Source organism: Lontra canadensis, unplaced genomic scaffold, assembly GCF_010015895.1.
Source record: "Lontra canadensis isolate GAN:19392208 unplaced genomic scaffold, GSC_riverotter_1.0 scaffold9, whole genome shotgun sequence".
In the NCBI taxonomy this organism is placed as follows: Eukaryota; Metazoa; Chordata; class Mammalia; order Carnivora; family Mustelidae; genus Lontra; species Lontra canadensis.
Window position 1 is genome coordinate 2,518,340 of NW_022631003.1, and position 25,718 is coordinate 2,544,057.

Genomic DNA, 25,718 nt, shown 5'->3' on the forward strand with positions numbered 1-25,718 from the left:
AGATTATAATGTTATCTTTATTTACATTCAGAAAACTCAGGTTCAAAAATAAAGTCACATGAATTTGAGAATCAAATCCAAGTCCTTTCATTGTAAGCCCTTTACATGTTTATTTTTCTATGACATAGAATGATAATTACAAAGTGATATTAGCTAATCTTTTACATTTCAAACACTTATTACACAATATCAGTTGTGTATTCAGGATGGAATAGAAAGTATAAAATATGGTGCCTATTCTCAAGAACATTACAGTTTAGTTGAGAAGCAAGATCTAAATGTAGAAAAAACAATAAAAAGAAAAAAAAATCCAAATCCCAATTCATAAGACAACTATTAGTATTGACAGGAAGTAAAAAAGTGAGATCTGATTTGAGTGTTCCAGAATAAGAAGGAGGAGGAAGCACAGTTCTGACTGACTGATAAAAGCAGAGTTGTATAAAAGCCTCAGGAATGTTCAGGTGAGAACAGAACCATTTGGCTGAAGAGAAGTATGTCAGGAGGTTGAAGGGAATAAGAGGGAAGTATTTCTAGCCCACATAAGGAGTTCATCCTATAAGGAGACGAAAAGTCAGACAAGTTCTTAGAGCAAGGAAACAATATGAATATGGCCAAAGCATACCCCTCAGGACAAGGAAGATATCTTACACAATCCATCCCTAAAAGTGCCTAGAATAATGACTTTCCCTCACCATCTCCTGGCTCAATCTGAGAACAGTATGTAGCATAAAAAAAATATATTTGTTTCAAGAGCTCCTCAAATTATCCATCAAAATGATGATTTAAGAGATTCAGGGTGAACAGAATATGGGACCACCTTCTCCAGGTAGAATAAAAACAGCCTATAAAGCTACTTAGGAAATTAGTGTGATGGTTATTTTTGCAAATGTAAGGCCCCTTTAGCTCAAAAATCTATTTTATGAAGCCAGATTTTAGGACCACAACTAAGATTTCCCCTGAGGCCCTGTAAACATCAAGAACTAGGAGACCGACACTGGGAATTTAAAGGGACCCTTGGAAAATGTAGTACAGACTTGTTGGTAAAATAAACAGGAAAAAGGGGTCCACCATATAAGGAAGTTGGACATCTTCAAAGTGTTTTCCTGATTGTAAAAATGATCTCTTCTGAATAAACTTTAAGATTCAGACCTAATTAAAATATTTTTCATTGAAACTATCAGAATTACAAGTTATTTTAAAAATGCAGAAATCCCAGCACCTTCTGCTCTTGTGGTTTCACCTTACTGTCTCTTAGGTTTAAACCCAGACTCCTTTGCCTTGCTTTGTGATACTGGAGCTAGACTCTGTAATACTTCCCTTTTCCAGTTGTATTCGCTGCTGAACGATTCCGGCAGCTCAGCAGCCCCCACACTATTCAGCAAGATGGGCTGTTTCTATAGACCGTTTCGAGTCTGCCTATCTTCCATTCATGATAGTTAGCTTGTCCCAACAGCTCTGGCTCTTCCCTCTGCCATTTTCTTTGCTTGCGGGTTGCTGCTAGGTGACAGGCTGTGTGTGCCTGTCGTAGACATTCCATGTCAAACTTTGGAGTGAGACTTCTAATTCTTAGTTCCTTTATTGTCCACTCTTCCTCAGCCTTGAGAGAGCGCCATTTTGTTGAATTTGTTACTTCTGGACCCTTGAGAGTTCTTTTACCACCTATAGTAGTTAACTATTTCTACTAGTTAGCAATTTTTTTTTTTATTAAATATTCCCCATTCAAATGAGTATTGTGGCTTCTGTCTCCTGATTGGACAATGACTGAATAATGTCCATAAAGCAGCTTAGGGAAGTGAGTACAAATAAATCTTACCTTGCAAATGCAAAAATAGCAGTCCCAAGAAGAATGATTGAAAGGATACACAAAGTGACGGAAAGAATAATTTCTACAGTTCTTTCAGAAAGTCCTTCACCTGAAGAGGAAGTAGAACATTATTATTGATTATTATTGTGAAATACTACTGGGGTCTCAAAACACAGAAAAATATTTTCTTGGAATGTTTCTCAAGAATGCTAATAAGGTGAACATATATGTTTGTTCTCCTTCTTCTCCTAGCTTTTCTAAATCTGGGACTCAGACCTTGAACCTCTTCTTTTTTCTATCTAAACTCACCATCTTAGTGAGCCCCTGCAGTCTTGTGGTTTTAATTTTCATCATAGGATGATGACAATGTAATTGCTATCTATCGAACTTCAGACATGAGTATCCACTTGCCTACTATATATCTTTACTTAGAAATGCAATTAAAATTTCAAAATCAGTATTTAGATTGAATTTCTATAACCCCTTCCTTTCAACTGCATCTTTCTACATCTTAGTGGATGGCAACTTCATTGATCTAGTTACTTAGTCCAAAAACTCTGAAGTCATATTTGACTCTCTTTCTCTCGTAGAACATATTGACAATATCCTAGGAAATTCTGGTGCCTCCATCTTCAAAATACATACACTTTTCATTAAAAGAAACTAAGGAAACTTGGAGAGATAGTAATCAAAGTGTGATAAACAAACAAAAGGAATTTGGGACATCTAGTGGGACCAGACAGCCAAGAAGCTATCAAAGGCTAATGGCATGGAAAGAACTAAAGATCATCTTGCAGAAGTTCCCACTGGTTAAAGAAGGAACAATTCAAATTTTATGATGAATAAAAACTGGAATTGGTGGAAACAGATTCAATATATAAAAATCCACAAGTTCTAATATTAGTCATTGAAAGAGAAATAAAAAAATACACAAACTTTTAATCTGTAAACACTGCTTATAGCCAGACTACCATTTCCTTATTTTAAAAGTATGCAATTAAAGGGAGAAAAGTAAGCATTTTTTCCTAACTTTCTCATATGAACTATATTTCATGAATTAAAAAAATAGTCCTACATAAGGCAATAAAGCTCTTCTGAGAGGAGAGCTCCATTTAGTAAGTGCAGAAGGAATAATACAATTAGAAATTAGTTTTCACTCCTAATGAAGTAATTGATTTAGGTAACAATCATAAATCCATCCTTAATGATTAGGAGGTAGGTTGAAAGGAACTGGATATTAACAGGACATTAAACTATCATCCTACAGATTATTTGTTCGTTATAACAAGGGGGAAAAAAACAACTTGCCAATGTAAGATCATGCTGTCACTATAACTAAACCCACTGATCAATTTTAACATCATTGAAATGTGACAACCAGATATTATATGCCTCCCGATGAGAGGTTATTTAATCTAGGCAGCCAACACCTGCAAAATACCCTTGCCGAAAATTTTAATTGTGAATATTCAAGCCTTTAGATCTTATTTCTAATTTTAAGAAAGTAGAGGAAGGAATAAAAATTAAATCATACCTAGAGAAAACAATCAAACAAATCAGAATATGGGACCACCTATAGAACAACTCATGTGGGTGCCTAAATGAATCTATGGCATAGGGGAAAAAAGAGGAAGAAGAAAAGAGATTGAGAGACACAACAACAAAAAGTAATATATGGACCTCTTACTGGGGTCCTTATTCAGACATATTATGAAGAAAAAAACAGAAGATGATTTGAAAATATGTAGAATATTATATATTAAGGATTTTGTTTATCATTAATTTTATTTAACTGTGACAATAGAAATGTTCTTATTAGAGAAACTTACTAAATAGTGGAACATAATGCATTGTGTGATTTCCTTCTTTTCTCCCTCTCCTTCCTTTTTTTTCTTTTCTTTTCTTTTCTTTCTCCCTCCCTCCCTCCCTCCCTCCCTCCCTTCCTCCCTCCTTCCCTTCCTTCCATCCTTTAGATTTTGATTTATTTATTTATTTGACAGAGAGCGATACACAATGAGAGAGGAAACACAAGCAGCGGGAGTGGGAGAGAGAGAAGCAGGCTCCCCGCTAAGTAGGGAGCCCAATGCAGGGTATCGATCCCAGGACCCTGGGATCATGACCGGAGCCCAAGGCAGAGGCTTAATGACTGAGCCACCCAGGCACCCCTGTGTGATTTACTTTAAAATACGTCAGAAATAAAGGAACAAATGTGTAAATAAAACAAGAGTAACAAAATGTTAAAAAACATTACATTTAATTAGTAAGGATTTAGGGTTTCATTATACTATTCAAAACTTTGTGTAAGCTGCCTTCATTTCTCATCCCCTCTGCTGCCAGGATCCCGAGCCAGGCCACCACCCTGCTTTGCACTAATTATCATATAGATACCTAACAAGTGTTCTTGGATTCACCCTTGTGCTCTTCCCATCTATTTTCAATACAGCAGGAAGAGCAATCCTTTTTATAATATTAACTTTCTAATTAAAATCCTCCTCATCTCTCACAGGGAGAAGCCAAAGTCCTTCCAATGGCCTCTGAGATCTGGTCCCTCATTAATTCTCTGACTCCCTGTTATCTCTCTGACTTCCCTTTCAATCTCCACCTTTCTCACTCCGCTGGAGCCAGACTGGCCCCCTTGTTGTTCTTGGAATATACCAGGTCATGGGGCATTTGCACCAGCTTCTTCCAGTGCTTGGAAAAGTATTTCCCTTGTATATCTGTCTGAATAGCCATTTCATAACCTTCGAGGGTTTGCTCAAAGATCACCTCAATGAAGCCCGAATGGATCAAATATATGTGTTCTTCCAAAATTCATATGTTAAAGTTCTAACCCCTCAGTATGACTGTATTTGGAGTCAGGAAGTCAATAACATTAAATGAGGTCATAAGGGTTGGGCCCTAATCCAATAGACTTAGTTTCTTATAACAAGAGACACCAGAAAGCTAGCTCTCTCCCTCTCTGTGCATAGACTGAGGAAAGACCCCATGAGAACACAGTAAGAAGGAGACCTTCTGCCAGCCAGTAAGAGAGCCCTGATCACACAACAAACTGACTGGAATTTGGTTCTTGGACTCCTAGCATCCAGAACTGTGAGCAAAATTTCTGTTGTTTAAGCAATACAGCCTATGGCATTTTGTTATGCTAGCCTAAACAGACTAAGACATCATTCTATTTAAAATCGAAAGCTCCAACTTTCTCACTTCTGCCTTCTGCCTTCTACCTCAACTGTACTCCGTTCTATTTTTTCTTTTCTCCATTGCTCTTATCATACTTTAATATATCTTACAATACATTTATTATTTATAGTCCTCATTGTTCATTGTCCAGAGTGTAAAGCTCCTTGAGGACAGGAGTCTTTGTTTTATTCAAAACTGTATTCCCAGTTCTGAGAATAATACCAGATACATAATAAATGCTCAATAAATTGAACATTCATTAGTAAATTTGCTAAATTTACTAATGAATATAAATATTAGTTTTGAAATAAACATTAAAAATTTTCAGGTTGAAGATCAAACATGGAAACAAATAAGAAATGCAAGATATTTATCATTTACTTAGAAACAACTATTACAATTATGACCATTTTTAAGTTACACGAGTTATCATTTAAAATTGTCCTGTAAAAAGTATTAAAGTTAAGTGACAAAATAAAATAGGTTAACTAACTATATAATAGGCAAGAATTGGTGTTTTAATTTTTTTTCCTTGGATTGGTGCTTATGAAATGTTAACAATAGGAAAGGTCTCCTGTGGATATTTTGCCTGGTGGATTCAAATGAATACTGACTCTTAAAAACAGTTTCCAGAGTTTCATGGACATCTAGAATCTCCAGCTAAGTTAGGAGACTGGAAAGCAGCACGTAGCTCATACAGTATTTTAGATACCTTCTTTTTTATATATTAACATGTGAATGGCTTGTTTTAAGAATTTTCATATGCTGACTCTAATTGGATGTTTATGGGAAAGGAAATACATGAAGATGAATAAAGAATCCTCTTTATTAGGTAATACTTAATCACTGGACCTTAGAACCCAGTGGGGAAAAAAATTATTTCATAGACCACAAAAAAATGTTTCAGATTAGATTACAGTTTCAAAGCACTAGCCAAGTGAAGTGAGGAAATGACATACAATGTATTAATAAACAGTATGTAATCCTTTTGGGCACATGTATTACAAATGTACTAGTAGGAAAGGACAAAGTGTACCATGACTGTTGAGCACAAATTCTGATTCACTGCTATGCATATACCCACAAAGTATTACTGTCCAAAATGAAGTCACTTCTCCAAATCCTTCCATATGAAATGGAATTCTTTCACTTGAAAATACAAACATAATTCTCTCTGTAATAAGCAGAAGTCATTTCCTGACCAGACTTAAAGTCCTAAAAATGGTCACATTAAATTATGTTTTTTTGCATAATAAAATGTACTGCTATAATTAAGCAAACATAATTATAAAGCACTAATTTTTCATAAGTGTTTTTTGATTGAAATTATTATTATTTCAGTTCAGTTGATAAATCTGTCATGAGCCAGTTTTATAACTCTAAGCAGAAGCTGAATTAAATGAATTATAAAGCTCATTGGACATATCTGGCTCTCGATATAGATGTATGTCATGGGAAAAATCTTCTAATATTATTATTAATCTTAAAAGAAAATAAGTTGTTATAACAGAACTCAAGTATAAGGATCTCTTCTCTTTTGGACAGTACTGTTCATCCCAGATATTCATGTACTGCACAAAGAATTTATTAAAAGTCACTCAATTTCATAATTGAAGAAATGTAAGTTAAAACACCCTAGGGGCACCTGGGTGGCTCAGTCAGTTAAGCGTCTATCTTTGGCTCTGGTTATGATCCTGCGGTCCTGGGATTGAGCCCTGCATTGGCCTCCTTGCTCAGCAGGGAGCCTGCTTCTACCTCTGCCCTCTCCCTCTGCCCTTCCCCCACTCAGTTCTCTCTCTCTCTTTCTCTCTCAGATAAATAAAGAAAATATTTAAAAATAAATAAAATAAAATACCCTGGACATATTTTCATGCATCAGTTTGGCAAAATATTAAAAGTAGACAATAAACAGTGGTTTCCAAGGTGTAAAGAAACACTTACTCCTTGTTAAAAAAAAAAAAAGAATTTTTGCATCTTTTTATGCAAAAGAAAAGCATACTCATGTGTGAATGCTAATTTCAAAACACTAGGAGGAAAAGATGATAAAAAAACAACTGGACGTAATTAAAAATGTTGCGAGAAGAAAATGGTACAGCAAGGACAGTAAGTCTTTGGGAGCAGAAACATCACTAGGAGCAGGGCAACTGCAATGGACTCGGACACTTAGCAATTTCCAAGCAATGTGTCCAGTGGTTACTAGCACAGTGCTGACCTGAGTCAGGCTGCCTGACTCTAAAAGCTGGTGCTACCCTGTCCCAGCTCTGTAGCCTCAGGCAAGTTGCTTTAAAGACCCACTTTCAGATTTCTTACCAATAAATTGAGGATACCTATAAATAGGGGATTTTGTTAATAGGGTTGTGAAGAGTACGTGTAGTTATATATAAAAATATTCATAAAAGCCTTGGCACATCAATAATTATCTTTATTAATAAACATTTCATATTTATTCATCATTCATTCATCTGAATTGCCCTTCCAGTTAGCTGATGAGGTGGGTACTATTATTTTCATTTTGGAAATAAGATGTCAGAAATTAATTTGTTAAAGTAATGAACCCAAGGCTACATAAATTCAATATATACCCATACTGCTTGAAATATCCCTGTCTGACTACAAAGTTTATGAGGTTCAGCACCATATTACCACTGCCTCGTCAACATCATAAAACTTTCCTCATTTGTCTGGTGTTTTGGAAGCAAGTGATCCTTTTGCTGCAAAAAAATACATAGCGACTCCCTACTTCTGCTTCTAAGTGAGCATTTTGGAACTTCTCATTGTTAGCATAGTAATTAAATGAGAAGTGTTATGACAAAAAAAAAACAATCACAGAGTGCCTTTGCCATGGGGTTTAAGGTTTCATCTTGCTCCACTTTAATGAAGCCCGGAAAGGTGCAGAAAGCAGTGTCTGGTTTTCAAATCACAGGAATCCTCTATAATTAAACCTTGTAATCAAAACATTGCCTATGAGCAGTTTCCATAAACTGATGTGCCTAAAAAGGATTTTTAAGAAGAGTTTAAGATAATCCTTACAAATTTTGCTAGTAAAAATGCTAATGCTCATTCTGAGTGAAAACAAAATCAAGTAAATTGTAGGTATTTCTTTAGGATTAAAATAATGGCATATGTCATTTCCCCTGTTTATTCCTACAGGCCATAAAGATTACCCTAAACGCAAACTCCTCTTCCACACACTCATACTTATTCAGCAAAGCCCTGCCTGGTCCCTTCTCACTTGTGTTTTTGTTAGCCCTTTTCAATAAACTTAAACCTTTTAGTTGATCAGTCTACAGTGATTCTTTTACCCCTAATTTTAACTTCTGAATAATAGTATCCATAAGACGCCCAACACTGTCAAAATGGTCCGTCTTGGAAATGTATACTCTATATTAACTTAAAAAGACAGTCTTGCAAAGACTTAAATCCTGAAGATTTTACTTTGCTTGGAGCTCACCGCCTGTGCTATGCTAAATATCAGTGAAGGAATGTGTATCCACAGGTGGTTAGAAGACCTAGATGGGATCCTCACTTCTTTCACTGAAGTCTGAGATCACATACACACATAACTTCTCAGCAGGCTTGTTAGGAATGTTGGGAGCATCTAGCCTGTTGCAAATGGTATCACTCATCCTAATACATGACATATTTGAGATAAACAAGGACTTGAACATCCATTGTAATATTCTGATGACACCAGAGTGTTGCATTAATGCACTGTTTGCTCCCTATTTGCTTGCTCCCGTTCTCACAGCCATGAAACCATTCTTATCACTGACCAATGTAGAAATAGTCATGTTTATTTCCTTTTTGAGTCCTATTACATCTTCATTGGCAATTCCTCATCACCCTCCCCCCCACCAAACTCTTGTAAGTCCATGGTCTTTTATTAATGTCAAATTATGGATCACGGCCATTTCTGGAGGGTACTCTTTGGTGCCTGACCCATCAAGCTGAATCTGATATCCATAGAACAGTAAGATCTAATAGTCAGATGTAATATGAGGACAGAAATTGATGGTAGTAAATCCATTAACCAGCCAGATGACTGGGCTACTTTTTCAGACACTGAGGAATTCTGCTCCAGTGGTCCACTCCATATTCCCAAACTACACATCTCATTTCACCACCGCTCAGGGTGGCACTCCTAACCATTTTCTCCACTCCTGCCTGTCATGGTTTCACTAACTTTAAAAGACTATCTTGATAGCAGAACTCATGTGATCAATCCAGAGTAAGATTATAGGGCAGAAGCCTAATACAAAGCCATTGTTTATCAGAAGAAAATCCATGGAAAAAACTTTAAGGAGGAGCCTGAAAAGCTTCTCTTATGTCTCTATCTACAAATTCTGAAAAATTAGATCACAGATGTACAGGACCGTTCCTTGTAACTACCCAACCCAATGACTTTCTACCTTATATGTTGAATCTACATTTCACCAGTGCTTCCTTCCCTAATTTTGACCAGATCCTCTGCTCTGCTCTTTGTTCCACATCTTGCATCCCCTTTAGAGTCCTGTTATTACCAGGGCACACAGACATTAGTACCTGGATGACTGGGGTGGGGATAGTCATGATTTCAAAGAAGGAAGGCGAGAACTCATGGTATACTTCTGCTACCTTCTAGAATTATTTTATTCCACTGAATTGGTTGCAAGAGAAAGGAAGAAAAAGAAGAGCATCACCGAGGAGCACCTTGAGACCACCTGCAGCCAAAGTACTAGTTGAGGTCCACCCTCGGCCAGAGAGAACCTATTGACAGAATGTGAGAAATCACATCCCTGAACATCATGGTTTCACATGCTTGTCTTTCCCCTTTTTCATTCCTATTACTCTGGGTGTTGTGACTTCATCTCTCAGAGAACTGACTGAACGTATCTTCACATCGATAATCTGCATGAAACCAGCAATCTATGAGAGACATAACACACAAGAAAACTACACAGTGAGGCAACATCTTCAGCACTGTTCCTACAAAATGTCATCTCTGTTAGATACATGAGCTATCCACTTTGTGTCTCTTATCTTCCATCGGAAAACACACCAGGATCACCATTTTGTTGTGGTAATAATTTCTGAATGCTGTGACCTAAAGGAAATGATGTTGGTGCCATCAAGACATTTAGTTCACTGTGGTGGTGTCAGAGTGTGATCCACTCACTTATCAAATGATGAAATACTCCACACCATTTCAAAACCACAAGTCTAGTCAGCCAGATGTAAAATGATTGAATTACTGGGTAAAATTAATTAATCAAAACTATTGATTTCATGGAATAAGACAGTAGAGGCAAAGAAATTCATGTTATTACTCTATAAACATCTATGTAGCCAACCATAAAGCCCCCTTATTTCAAGACTGAAAATTTCCTTAACTAAGTAGAGGTTGCTGAAGCTGACTTTTTAGACAATTAAAACTTCCTCAACCAGAGGAGAATTTCTAACTTAGAATAATGGAAAAATCTACCTTCCTCCAGCCACAACACTCACTGAAATCTGTTGCAACTCACATTATACTGTGGATCTGAATGGCACACAAAGGTATACATTCTAAGAGCTTGATACAGAGAAAATTGGAAGCTGCAATGTATTTAGAGAAATCCTAGGGAAATAATTTTTCCTAAAAAAATGTATATTTCTATAATCTTTGATTATAACTTATCCAAAAAGAAGCGATTAAGTATTTAAAATTTTACTAACTGTAAAATATTAGTATTTTTACATATACTATTTTATTTAAGTCTTTCAAGTGGACACTCTCATCACCATTTTCTAAATAGGAAACTGAGGTTTATGGAAATTATTTTCTCAAGTGGCAGAGTCAAGTTTTGAATCCAGGTCTAAATCCTGTATTTCTATTTGTGATGGTTATGGAATCTGTGCTAGAATACTGGTTGAGCCACTTAATTACTTAATCTGGGCCTTGGTTTCCTCATCTACAAAGTGGAGCTAACAGCACCTAAAAGCTTCTCTCCATCTCAGCACTACTGACATTATGCACTAAATTCTTTGCTGAAAAGACTGTCCAGTGCAATACAGGATGTTCAGCAGCCTCTCTGGCCCCTACCCACTAAATACCAGTAGCTTGGCCCATAATTGTGACAACCAGACAATCAAAAATGGCCACAGACATTGCTACACATTCCCTGGAGAGTAAAATCACTCTGATTGAGAACTACTGGTATCAGTTAAAAGACAGTTGTGAAGAGTCTATCAGTTACTACATAAAAAGAGTCTTGAAGATGATGATGATGGTAAAGATGGGGGTGGGGAGGAAGTGGAGGAAAACACTTGCATTGGACTAAATCGTACTTATGTTTTATTCAGCCTGATTGGGCAGATATCATAAAAACTCATGAAAGACTTGATTAGAAAGAAAATAAACTTTAAAACAGCTGGTAAGTTTCTAGTTTTTAAGATTATTTCAGGAAAACTTCCATAAACCTTTTCCTTTCTTTATTAAGTAAAAATGTTTTACATATAAGATTATATATTAAATAGCCAAGTAAACATTTGCTTAGTATAATGCCAGTACACATCAGCATAGAACTAACACCATATTGAAATCTATGTCCAGATTTGAATAGATGGAACATCCATCACTTAAAAGAATATCACAAATACTATTTTTTCTTTGTCAGGCTACTTAACCTTGAAATAAATTTATACTTGAGAACATCCAGTCATGGATTAATATATTTACTAATGAATGTTACAACTATGATTACCATGTTAAGATTATCAATGGAATTAAATTACAGAATATATCTTACCTAAAGTCTTAACAGGATCAGAATAATCAGAATCGGTAAATTGTCCCATAATATTTGTGGCTCTAAATTTAAATCTATGAAATAAAAAAAAATTAAAAGCCAACAATTTGCATGGTATATGACTTTTTTCTATGAACAATTTAACAAATAGCAATGAAAATGCACATTTTTATTCAAGAGAAAATGTATTTATAAGATGCAAACTTGGAAATCAGATGCCATCAGAACAATATATCCTATCCTTATGTGAGATGAATAATTATCCTGCACATAAGAGAGTAATTAAAAGTTTGGCTAGACTCGTGAGGTCAGCAGTTTAAACAGATGAAGTAGATTACCTCCCTCATAGATTTATTTGGATGAAATTTTTTCATGTCTGTGAAACTGTGTTACACAAACATACCTTACAAATATAAAGTATAGTAACTGCTATACTTCAACTACCTTTGAAAATACCAGTGATTTGGAATAGTCATACAGAATTATTTTGTTCACATGTTAACAAAGTAAGAAAAATTCTTCTTAATTTTCTGTGTGCACAGAAGTATTTTCACTTTCTATGCATTTATGACATAAGAAATAGAAAATGGTTATAGAATGGGTGATTCTAACATCTTCAGAGATAACTGAAATTTACCTTATTTAAAAATTATAGACATCTAAGCATTTTAAAGTACAAAACCAACTTATATTAATGTTTCAGTTTGTAATTTAATCTTTACCCTTCTCAAATTCTCATGATTTTATTGATTATATGAAGAGTCTGTGTTGGAAAAAGATGCAAAATAAAAAATACTTGAATAAATATTAAATTTTATTTCAAATAAAATAGTTGAATAAATATAAATACTAAAATATTTGAGGGGCACCTGGGTGGCTCAGTGGGTTAAACCTCTGCCTTTGGCTCAGGTCATGATCTCAGGGTTCTGGGATCGAGCCCCGCATAGGGCTCTCTGCTCAGCAGGGAGCCTGCTTCCTCCTCTCTCTCTTCCTGCCTCTCTGCCTGCCTCTCTGCCTACTTGTGATCTCTATCTGTCAAATAAATAAATAAAATCTAAAAAAAATTTTGAATAAATGTTAAATAAATAAAATTTGAATATTAAACTTTGAATAAATATTAAATATATGAATAAATATTAAATAAATAAATAAATAATTTCATTACTGCCTATGTATAATGACTAAATTTCAGGCAATGACTTAGTAACCGAAGTAACTATACTTCTTAGTTGATGATAGAGCAGTCTATTTTTTCAAACGCCTAACTTTTCTGTTTTTCTAATGTTAACTTGGCTTAGGATGTTTATGAAGAATTTAATAATGCTTTAACTAGCAGGCAAATAAGAAATTAGCTGCGTTTTTCAAATTTAGTAGTAAAAACTATATTTTGGGAATTAAATAATTTAAAATTAAAATTGACAAATTTTAAAAATTTAAAATTTAAAATGACAAAACATAGTCAATTTAACAGGAGATAAATGATTAATTTAGCAAAGCATTTAATAAAACCAGAATTTCAGCAGTAGTATTTAATACACTAGATTATTATGATCTACAAAATGACAAATATTAAAGTGAATTATAAATATTTCAGTCACTAATTGAGCGGTTTGGTAGTACAAAGAGGAGAAAATTACTGCTATGACTGATAAACTGAAGATGTCATCAACTAAAAGATTAGGATAGTGTTTCTAAAAACCCATACATTAGCATGTGTTGCAAAATACTGAGTGAAGAGCACAAAATATTATGTTAGTCACATTATCTTTTACAGAAAGAATTCAGTTCTCCTATCCATGTTCTCCAATTACATGTTTTTCATATTGTTCTTATGTCACTTACCATATCAAGTCATAATTACTTCTAAGCTTGCTTACTTTCCCTACAGAACTGTACATTTAGGGAATGTAAGGACAATGTCTTGTTGATCTTCACCACATAGCAGGTCATGATACATTATGGATGCTAGTGCTTATTGGAAACACAAAAAGATGGGTAGACGGATGAATAAAAGACGTCGACTTGCTTGCTGCCACGATGCATTCGTAAGTGTCAACGATACTTACAGGTATTGCTTTTTTGGTTTCAGAGGTCCATTGCAAACTCTGTCTTCATTGCCAGGAATCATGCATGCATTATCAGCACCAATGATGTAGATTTCTTCATTGCCACTGTACTTTGTCTTTTCTTCCGTACACGGAGGATTAGGAAAGCCTTCATTTGTAAAATATGGCCTTGGTTTATTAAAGTATGCATCATACCACTTTGTTACATTTCCATCATGCTGAGCTATTTTCAGAAAAAAAAAAAGGATAAAATAACAAGTAATATATGAAGGTATTTTCACATTTCTGAAGAGCATTTCTATAATCGCATGAGGAAAATCTGGATGCAACATCTGTCACTCTGTGAACCACAAGGGATGATTCAGCTGATCTACCTGGATAAACAGGGAACCCTATCTTTCTCCATCGCACATGACTGAGGCTTTATTGTGGAGGATAACTTCTCAGAGACTGAAAGAACATCTCTCAGTCAAGGGTAACTCTCCTGTTCATACCTCCAAAGAAGCTATCAAGACTCTATCTTGCCAAAATCAAGCAATCCAGTCAGTATATGGAATAAATAGATCACATATTTTAACTATGCCTTTTCTTATTTTGATCAAGTATTTTAGGTGTACATTAATGATTAGTGTAATTAATGATAATATTAATACTATTAAGCTCAAAAGTTGCGTGATAACAGGTAATCAACCTTATATTACTAATTCTGAACTGAAATTTCTTTAGCATTCAACAATTCATACTCTAATTTAACAAGATAAGTTAACAGTTGGTGATACCTCCTGCTTCTGTTACAAGCACTTGTACATTTTTGATTGGTCCATGATCATCATTGTAGTAACATATTGGCATTCTGATTGTAATTGTTGTTGAAGTCACAAGCAGTTTTCCTGTGGCATCATAAATGGGGGTTGGTTTGGTTTTGGGTCGTGCTGGAGCTTTAAAAAAAAGAAGAAATATCACTGCAATTGATTTTTTTGTTTCTGAAGAGAAGAAAAAAATTTTAAATTCTCATTTCATGCAGGCGATTTATATATAAAATGATGACAAACAAATGACAAATGAAACAGAGTTTTGTTTGAATATAACAGATGGTTAGCAATTATTATCTCCTGAAGCTTTAATTATGTATTTCATAATTGCTTGAGATAATGGGGCTCAGGTGTGATTTTTACCCATCTGAGTCCTCTTTACATATTAAAAAAATCAAATTATTTATGTTCTCATTCATATAATTTTTATAAGTGCATTAAATCATACAATATTTTAGTGGGTTTTTTCTTTTTTTTTTAAGATTTTATTTATTTATTTGACAGACGGAGATCATAATTAGGCAGAGAGGCAGGCAGAGAGAGAGAGAGGGGGAAGCAGGCTTCTAGCTGAGCAGAGAGCCCAATGTGGGGCTCGATCCCAGGACCCTGGGATCATGACCTGAGCCGAAGGCAGAGGCTTAACCCACTGAGCCACCCAGGAGCCCCGGTTTTTTCTTCTTTTACTTCCTTTAGCTGATTCATCAATTTCTATTCTAGTCGTACTAGCATCGCTCCCACAGTTTATCCATGCCAAACCTATGGATGATATCCTCCCATATTTTTCTCCATGTTCACCTAACCATGTAAAATAGATAAAGTCATACATGATAGATTATTCTCACTTTTGATTTTTTTTAATGGGACTATATCATGTATTATAATCACTCCACATATTGCTTTCTTCACTTAAGTATGACTTATATAAGTCTTTCTATGTCACCAAGCATGGGGCTAACTCATTCTTTTTAATGATTATGTTGTATATCATGGTGTGACATCATATTTATTCAATCATTCAGCTAGTAATGGGAATTCATTTTTCCTTCTGGTTTTGAACATTTGCTGCAATAAAGAGCCTTATATATTTAGTCTTATTTACTGATCCTTTTATTTCTATGGAATAGATTTCCAAGAACAGAATTTCTGAAACAAAATACATAAATATTTTTAACTTTAATAGGTATTACCAGAATAATTTCTGAAAGTGCCATGATAATTCACATTTTACTGCCAATGCATACAAACGTCTCCAAAATCAATATCTGTAAGAGCTCTGCTTGTTTCATTTCATCTCATAGCTATATGTGTATACCAGCTGTTGGATCACAGCACGTTGCTTAATCAAACTTCAATTTCCATATTTATTAAAATTTTTTTAAAAGCCTCTCAATAATGCCATAAAATTGGCAATACCATTTCCATTTTGTAGATGAGGAAATGGCCTTATGTCACATAGCTATAAAAGGGAAATACCAAGATTTCAATCAAATCTTTCTGGCTTGATCCTTTAGCTCATTCCTCTGTAATGTAAGGGCTATAATAATATTAGAAGTTTAGGAAGCTTATTGGAGGAACTACCCATGAAGAGTCAAGGAACAGGGAACAGAAGTAGGCAGCGAGAGCCTTTAGACCCCAGATCACAGGTCTAATACCTGTGTGAGACAAGAAGGAAGGAAGGATTCAGCAGCAAGAGCCTCAGATTTCAGGGATCTCTGGAAAACTCTCAGCCAGGCCACTGGGGAGTCCCTAAGAAAAGGTTTCCAGTTAGAGGAATCTGGCATTTTGATAGGATTATCCAATTGTATATTATGTGTCAAATGCAAATTTAATGACACTACTATTAATTCAAGGCCACTCCATGTCACCAAAAACAATCATGCATATTACTGGAGAAAAATGAGTCTCTAGCACCTCACCAGTACCACCAGTACTCACATATTTTTTCTAGACAACTGATCACGAGTCTATCTGTCCTATCTAAGGAGTGGAAAGTCAGAACAAATCCTCTCTACCTGGGGATGATCAAAGCAATAAACATAGGAGGTTTTGCTAAAGAATTAATATAATGCAGCCATCGTTACCTGCATACTTACCGGTCTGCCACTGAATAACAAAAAGAAATTAAGATGGTATGACATAAGTCCTTCTTTATGAAGTCATTTTGTAAAACAGCTGATGTTTTTGAAGAACTTATGCATTTGCACATTTCAAGCAGTTTGGAATTAAAAGCAAAAGCAAATCTTAATACTTTTAAATAATACTACAATTACATAAACTATCATTGATGAAAAGACAAAACTTACCAGCTTCATCTTACAGGGAATATTTCTTAATAGTACTTAATAGTACTAGTTTCTAGGAACTGTCCTAAGGGTTTTCAAAGATTATCTCTTTTAATCTTCACAACAATCTGTGAGGTAGGAACTAGCGTTATCTGCATTTTACAACTTATAGAGGTTAAGACACTTGCCCAAAGTTGAGCAGATATCAAGAGGCCAATCCCGGATTCAGTCTCCCTACTATGATCTGGCTCATTTAATCACTCTGCTCTGCTGTGCTTACAAAAGACTAAGAAAAGTTACTCTTTGCTTCAGAATGAGGAGCATTCTACTAAAGGTCCATATGTTTCATTTTTTTAATCTCTCTGCAGGTTTTACTATAGATTTTTAGAGAGATGGCACAATTACATGTATGTTTTCAGTCAGGAAGAGAAAGAATCACAAATGACTGACTAGCCCTAAGTTTTTCTTAACAATCTCTTTTGGTTTTCATGGATTGTTTTGTGTAAGGGAGGCAGCCTTCAATCTTAATTATATTTTCTATAAACAATACCTGTCAGAATAATGAATTGATCGATCTACTTTACAGTCAGAATCATAAAGCGGAATATATGGCAGTGCAGTAAACATTATCTGATTAACTAAAAAAGAATTTTACTTTCAAGATAAAGATCAGTCAAGGAATTTAATTAAAACTAGTCAAAGTCTAGCCATGGGTAATTTAACAATCAATTTTCAATAAAACTACAAAACATAATAACAGACTATAAAATTTGACTCAGAAAACTTTAAATTTAGAGGGAAAGAAATGTAAGATAAATAGCAGGTGGGCATTCTCTTTAAGATGGTAATTTGCATTATTATTTAGACATTTTAAATATAGCTTTAATAAGCAGAGTTTATTACTAAATGTAGGCTTATTATTGCATATGCATCATTTAAAAGCTTGACTACATTCTTAACTCTAATAATAGAATTCAATTATAATTACTCTTTGATTAAAACAACAGTATTTCACAGGAAGGCAGTTCATGTCTGTACCTTTAATGTCCATGGTTATTCTCATCTGAACCTTTGGCCCTGCGCCAGCACTATTGATTGCATAAACCTAAAAAAAAAAAAAAAAAAAAAGGAAATATCTTGTTACTATTTTTATCATGGTCATACGTAATTTTAAAATGATTCTACTTTTAAAAACAAACATAGCCTCTTTATTATATTTTTCCTGCACTTACTCAAATGAATACAATATGTGGAGGAAGATCATTCATAATAAAGTAGTTTTTCGAACTATCTTACAGTACTAAGGCCTGAGAACAAAGGGTGAGTGACTCCGACAGCCCTATCATGGTGACCAGGAAGGATGTGGCTTCACTTTGAATCCGTAGGAGGAGCAGAGGCAGAAAAGCCCCTAGGTCTACACTCCTTCATCTACTCTCACATCTGTGCCTTCCCTCTGTAGCTAGGTAACTCTGGCTTTCTTTAAATCCATATTCAAGACTCTCTTTTTTTCCGCTTCTCTGAAATGAAATCCTATTCCTTCAACCTCCTTGTTTTCCTGTATTAAATCATCCCTCTGAAAGTTGGCCTTTATGCCCTTTTTCACCCCTGCCCCGAAGTATCCGACACTATAACCTGCATAATGGAGCATATACACATAAAACATTTCTGTTTGTATAGACAGAGGGTGATTCACACAAATGGGGATCCTTTCAATTCACTTAATGCTTAAGAAATTGTAGGCAGAGAATCTTTTATTTACTTTATTTTGCTCTATAAAAACAGAGACTATATTCTTGCCCAATTTCATTCACAAACACAATTCAGAATATAATATGTGTATTGGAACTAATTGACTTGTTTTCTATACTTCTACATTATAGCTACTTTGGGGATGTTTTTACAAAACTAAAATTATAGTAATATATATGATGCAATGGGTACAGTAAACAGACAAAGCCTAAAAAATGGGGTTAAAAAATATCTAAAGAAAATATTTATTGGAGCATGTAAATTTAAGGAAAGAAGTATTGGGGCGCCTGGGTGTCTCAGTTGGTTAAGTATCTGCCTTCGACTCAGGCTCAGGTCATGATTCCAGGGTCCTGGGATCATAGCCCCACATGGGCTCCCTGCTCAGTGGGGAGTCTCTTCTCCCTCTCCCTCTGCCTTTCCCACCTCATCCCCTCCACACCACCCTCCTGGCTTGTGTTCACTTTCTTTCTCTCTCAATGAATAAATAAAATATTTTTAAAAATTTTAAAAATGGAAAGTGATATTATGGTGTGCTACATTATTTTTACTTCTTTGTGGTATAGCCTAACATTTAAGTGAGATAATAAATGAAGAGTTAGGTATGCTTCTCAAATTGCATGGTACAAAGAAGTCACTTGTAAACCTGTTGAATGAAGATATTCAGGTTTTGATTAAGTAGGTTGAGATGGATGTGAAAGTTATATATTGTTAATAAATTCCTTGGTGTTGAGGAGCTATAAATTGCATTTTTTGAGCAGTAAGTTAAATAACATTTTTACTATTAAGTTTTTGCTATTTTTTTCCTTTAAATTATGAATTAGTTCTACTTTGTTTCCTATTCTTTTCTCTTATTCCAAAAGGCAAAACTCATGGAGAGCTCACTGCTTCCTATAACTCTAATTCTTTAAATCTTACAATAATCTTATAAAGAAATCATTATTCCTATTATTGTTTTTTCCTTTTTTTTTGGTTTCAAGTTTTTATTTAATTTCCAGTTGGTTAACATATAGTGTAATATTAGTATCAAGAGCAGAATTTACTGTTTTTTTTTTTAGATAAAGAAACTGAGGTACAGAATTGAGGCAAGTGCTCAGAAGCAAATCACAGAGTCAGGATTTGAACTCAGATCAGTTCATTCTTTTAACCACCTTCCCTCTACCTTACAGAATAGAAGTCCATATAATGGTGTGTGCGGTAAGAATCCTAGCAGGACAGATACATATATTTAAAAAAGATATATAGTGAGTGAAGGAAGAAATGAAGATATGCAGATATATAGATGTAATATAGAGAAAAACATATATATATATATGAATATAAATTATTAATAAGTGTTCTGATTACATGATAATCATAAAAGAAGGTAGGAAAATTAATTACTAAGCTACTTGAATGTTTAGGGTGAACTCTATGTTGCTTAAAAGATGATATTCTGACCATATAATTCTATTTGCAAATTTTAAGACATACTACAAAAACACATTTTTGAAATAAATTGTGTGAATATCTGTATGTCTGTAAACACACATGGATAATTTAAAATTGGGATGTAAAATGCTTAGCTTTAGTAATTATTATGTGAAAGGTATGTGAATTTCAAACATGTAAATCGTTGTTTCTGCCCTTTGCCTTTGAAATTTGCTTTTCCATTTTCCATTTATAATCACACATAAATGGCCTCCCTTTAGGTAGAATCTCTCTTTACATATCACTGCTCTCTTGCTTTTAACATGCATTTTTCCCCCTTTATTTTATTTCTGGATTTCTACTATTGTTGGATGATGAGTTTGTAAACTGACTTTTTAAAACAGGCGAGTCATTAAAAGCTATGGATGCTTACACTGATATTATATGTATGTCCACCTTTTAGTCCTTCCAACATCGCAATGATGGATGTGTCAGTTTGCTGGATAATACTGAGGTTGTGAATCTGGACAGCAGTAGGATCATCTTCTCTATAAACTAAAGCTTGGTATACTTGGATATTTCCATTGGGTTGAGAAGGAGGAAGAAACGTTAACTGGAATTTTGTAACTTCGTCTGGTATCTTCTGAAATGTCATGTTGTTAGGTGGATCCTTGGGGACTAAAATGAAATATTAAGCAATTAGTTTTTAAAACTTTTTGTTTCTCTTTTTAATCTCCACTTAAAATTTGTGCCAAATGTCTGCTTCTAAAATGTGTTACACAAATTATTTAAACCATGTAAGTTACAGAGACAAGCAAAATGGCTGATATGTGTGGGCCACAGAAATCATAATGGTGATTCAGTTAGTTTGGTTATTAATTTATTTTGACTTTTACATGTATTTGTTTTTATATAGAATGCACTCCCATAACTTTTGTACTGCTTGTTTAAAGATAATATAGACTCACAGGAATTTGTGAAAGTGGTACATACATACCCCTAGAACATTCCCCCAACTTTTACCAGTGGTGACAACTTACCTAACTAGTTTTATATCAAATCTCAAACCTGGATATTGACATTAGTACAATACTGTTAGTTAGATTACAGGCCTTAATCAGATTTCACCATTTTCGCATGCTTTCATAAATGTGTGTGTAGTTCTATGCAATTTTATTCCATGTAAAGATTCCTGCAATCATTATCAGAAATAAGGTGTAAAACTTTTCCATTTCCATTGAGAAACCTCCCCAACTGTCCCCTTGTATTTGCACCCTATGCATTCCCAAAACACGAACCATTGTTCTTCTAGTTCTGTCACTTTAAGGAAAACAACAGCATAATGCTTAAATTCCATCAAGGTTGTTGTATGTATCAGTGGTTCATTCTTTTTTTTATTACGGAACAGTGTTCCAGTTTGTGGATACACCAAAGTTTGTTTAATCATAGAAAAACATTTGGGTTGTTTCTAGTTTTTCTGTTACTTCTAATAAACCTGCTATTAATGCTCATTTACAGCTGTTTGTGTGAACATAAATTTTTAATTCTCTGTGATAATTGTCCAAGAATATGATTGCTAGGTAATGTGCTCTAAGTGCATGTTTAGCTTTATAAAAGGCTGCCAAACTATTTTTCAGTGTGGCTGTATCCTTTTGCTTTCCCACTAACAATGTACAAGAGATCCAGTCTCTTTGTATCTTTGCCAGCATTTGGCATCATCACTATTTTATAATTATTATTTTATCTGTTCTAGTAGATGCCTAGTGATATCTCATTGTGGTTCTAATCTGCATTTCCTTAATAGCTAATGATGCTGAAACTTTATCTTATCATGAGTTTATTTGCCCACTGTATCTCCTCATGATGAAATGTCTAGTCATGTCTTTTCCCAATTTCTAACTGGAATTCTTTTGAGTTTTGAGAGTTCTTTATATATTCTAGATATTTCATCTTATTTTTGATAAATAAAAATTAGCCTAATACACAACAGCTAAGTATCAGTGAATTATCATGAAAGAGAGTGATATATGTGAGGATAAAATTAATTTATGAATATAAGAACTAGTTCTTGCCGTACTACATATTAGTGTTCTCTATATAAATGACTCACTGCATGAATATATTTATTTTGATCAAATTGAAATGGATATATCTCCCATACTAAGGGGATTTCCATGAATAAGGCTGAGAATATTTGGCTAGCAAATGTTCGGATGCTCAAGCTCTAGTATCTTTATTTATTATTTATTATCTTAGAAAATATCTTTATAGGTAAAACTCTGCAACAAGCAAAAAAAAAAAAGCAAATAATAACAGTGGGAAAAAAAGAGGAACAGATAAATATGGTATAGTGCCAAATATCAATATTAAGTAGAAAAATGCATAGCTAAAGTGAAAGTTAAATTGGCTCAAGATAGATGTCACATTTGCTGTTATACATTTCTATGATATAAAAAATATGTTTTCTTTTAATAAGAACTCTTTCTAAAAAATCAGATTAGGTTTAAGGTTGGATAAGTGAAATAACTCTCTGAATGCTGGAAAGAATTTCCTATTTTCCAAATATCTTTGGTTTTACCTCTAAAATTCTACTCTTAGAGATTTAGTAATAATTTATTTAACCATGATATCTTTGTGAGGGGTAGCATTTGACAATCAGTACTTTATGGTATGAGTGTGAATAAATTCAGCATCTTTCCTCCCAGGTGAGATGTGGAAGTACAAAGTATAAGAAAGTAAGTATCTGGGATGTATGTGGCAGCAAAATGGAAACAAATGAAATTTTAGGGTGCTGAGGATATCTTCTAATGCAGAACCATAACTTTATAGACAATAGAGCATATAACATAATGAAAAGACTAGCTAAAAAACATGTTTTACCTCCTATACTTACCTTACAGAGAGCAACAAATAAACTATAGCAACACTTCCCTTCATGTGCTCTTTCCAAAGATAAATCTGGTAGCAAAGAACATCAGGAGTCTGAAGGAGGATAGGGCAAGCAAGTTCTGGCAAGCTGACTTTCCACACTTAATTCCTATTGGTTACAAACTTATTATTCATTCAGACCCTGTTTGTAGGAACTTGAGGACATCTGTATGGATTCTGACATTTATTAAATAGGTTATGTAATAAAAACATGTCATTTGATTAGGTGAGAAAAAGAGAGAAGGTAAGCATGACCAGGATTCTAATTTTGAATTGCAGATTATATAATGATAGACTATTATTACTTTAATGTGCATTTAAATCATAGAAATAATTAAAATGGAATTTTACATGAAAAATTATTGGCTACAGACCATTTGAAAAATCATCTCTTAGGCAAGGTAACTCAATTTCTGAAATCTTTAGTGTTTAAATAAATAAAAAAAATACAATTAGGACATTATTATGAACTAATTTGTTTCTGTATTTCCAAGAACCAATTATTCTACAGAATTCCTCTTTGCCTGAAAAATGTAAATAGAAAACTTCACTTTTGTCAGTTATGGTGAATCATGGAATTTTATATTTTATACACTTAAAAAATGTCTTGTAAAACATACCCTTTTTAAGGAGTGGTATGAGAAATTCTAAAAAAAAAGGCACTTAAATCTCAGTCAGCTTTTAGCAGTGATGGGAAATATGCCTTACCTGATTCTAAAGTAGTAACAATCACTTCAGTGCTTGACTTTCCTTCTGCATATGCAGCACTTATGTTTCCAGTGAATGCTGTGATCACCACAGAATACCTTGTGAATATTTTCAAGTCTTTAATTTCTATGGTCTTATTTTCCTCATTTGACTTGATGAAGGAAATATTAAATTCATCACTGTCTACCTATAGGAAAAAATAGCTAGTAATTAAAGGGAGTTAGTTGCACTTGAGAACCAAATCACCAAAACATAATACTACAAAGCTACGTGTGGTACATTTATCTAGCCAAGATTTAAATTAGTTTTTTTCTTGCAGTCAGATTGTCCTGGGAAATCTAAAGTGCCACTTTAACAGTCTACTTATAAGCAATTATTTCAACAACTGAAAGTAAAAGAAAAAAAAAATAACCCATCAGAGTCAATCAACCCATCTAATGAACAAGCAAGTATTATCTCTGTGTCAATGAAACTCTACTTTCAACTGCATTTTTTTAAACTAACATATAAAGTATTATTTGTTTGAGGGGTACAGGTCTGTGAATCATCAGTCTTACACAATTCACAGCACTCACCACAGTACATTCCCTCCCCAATGTCCATCACCCAGCCACCCAATCCCTCCCACCTCCTCCCCTCCAGCAACCCTCAGTTTGTTTCCTTAGATTAAGAGTCTCAACTGCAATGTTTTATAGGAGAAAGAATACAGGTTTTGGTAATTAATCATTAAGGGTTCAAATCCCAACTTGGTCATGTAATAGTTCCTGTAGCATTAGACAAATCACTTATGTTCTCTGTGTCTTACTTTCTGTGTATATAAAATTGCAGTAATAATATCTATTTAGTTTGGTGAGATTTAGAAAAACAGATCTGAAGTAGTTGGCCCAGAGAATTTGATTTTTTTTTTTTTACTATGACTTACCAAAAGGAAGCACATTTTGTAACATAACTCAGGATGTGTGTGTGTTTATACTCTTATATGTATACATATACACACTTCTTTACAACTTGAAAACAATTTCCAGAAATGCAACTTCTTTCTGAAATGCACTTTGATATTTTCTTTTCTTTGAAATTTTACTCCAGTTCATTAAAAAAATTTTGGTCATGAGTACAGTTTGAAAAAATCCCATCTAGCACTAAGCATGGCACTGGATGAGGAGACAATCGTGGATGTTATAAGTATTAGATGTGCAAAAATGAGAATCCTTAGGTGTATTAAATATAGTCTTATAGTATGTTCAAACATCGTCTGCCTTTGCCTTTGATGGACAGTCTGGCCTATTCATTGCAGGGATTAAACATAGCTAAAGTTTCTAGCAATACAAAGAAGGCATTTTCCTAAGATGAACAACAGAAAATTTGGGGAAATCCTACAATGCATGCTACTCTCAGGTATCCAAACTGAAACACTTAAAACCAGATTGTGTACACTGTTCACACTACTAAGTTCTTCTCAACTTGACCCTCCCTTGTAACTTTGAAAGATTTTTTTGTTCAAAATATTCTTCAAATGCCCTTTCCTAAGAGCTTTTTTTTAACTTAAAGAAGATGTTGTTATGAGAAACACAGCAAAAGGCTGACCAATAACGTAAGCATTGCAAAGTCAAATAGATTGTTCCCACCTTAGAGCACTGAAGGCAGTTGCCTCCTTTCTGTAAAGTGGCAGAAAACCAAATCAGCGTAGGAATACTATTGGTCAAGTGCATGTACTCACTGGTAGGAAGTGAGCGTGATTCAGTTAGCTCTCAGCATTTAAACATCACTTAAAAATCTAGCTTTTTAAATTTTCCTTAAGACTAGGCTTATATTGGGACACCTGGGTGGCTCAGTCAGTTGGGCGATTGTCTTTGGCTCAGGTTATGGTCCTGGAGTCCTGGAATCAAGTCCCGCATCAGGCTCCCAGCTCCATGGGAAGTCTGCTTCTCCCTCTGACCTCCCCTCTCATTCTCTCTCTCACTCTGTCTCTCTCTCTCAAATAAATAAATAAAATCTTTAAAAAAAAAAAGATTAGCTTT

The 25,718-nt window shown here is 34.3% G+C and overlaps 1 protein-coding gene across 2 annotated transcripts in view; it reads right to left on the reverse strand.

Annotated features, from left to right (window-relative positions):
- Nucleotides 1-25,718, reverse strand: part of PTPRQ (protein tyrosine phosphatase receptor type Q) — a 197,368-nt gene that overhangs the window by 40,625 nt on the left and 131,025 nt on the right. For both annotated transcript variants that reach the window (XM_032854693.1, XM_032854692.1), the window contains 7 exons: nt 23,701-23,887; nt 20,498-20,742; nt 17,947-18,013; nt 14,594-14,752; nt 13,815-14,037; nt 11,749-11,822; nt 1,814-1,913 (listed from right to left, as the gene is read on the reverse strand). In XM_032854693.1, coding sequence (XP_032710584.1) covers nt 1,814-1,913; nt 11,749-11,822; nt 13,815-14,037; nt 14,594-14,752; nt 17,947-18,013; nt 20,498-20,742; nt 23,701-23,887 — 1,055 coding nt within the window. The remainder of the gene's footprint in view (nt 1-1,813; nt 1,914-11,748; nt 11,823-13,814; nt 14,038-14,593; nt 14,753-17,946; nt 18,014-20,497; nt 20,743-23,700; nt 23,888-25,718) is intronic.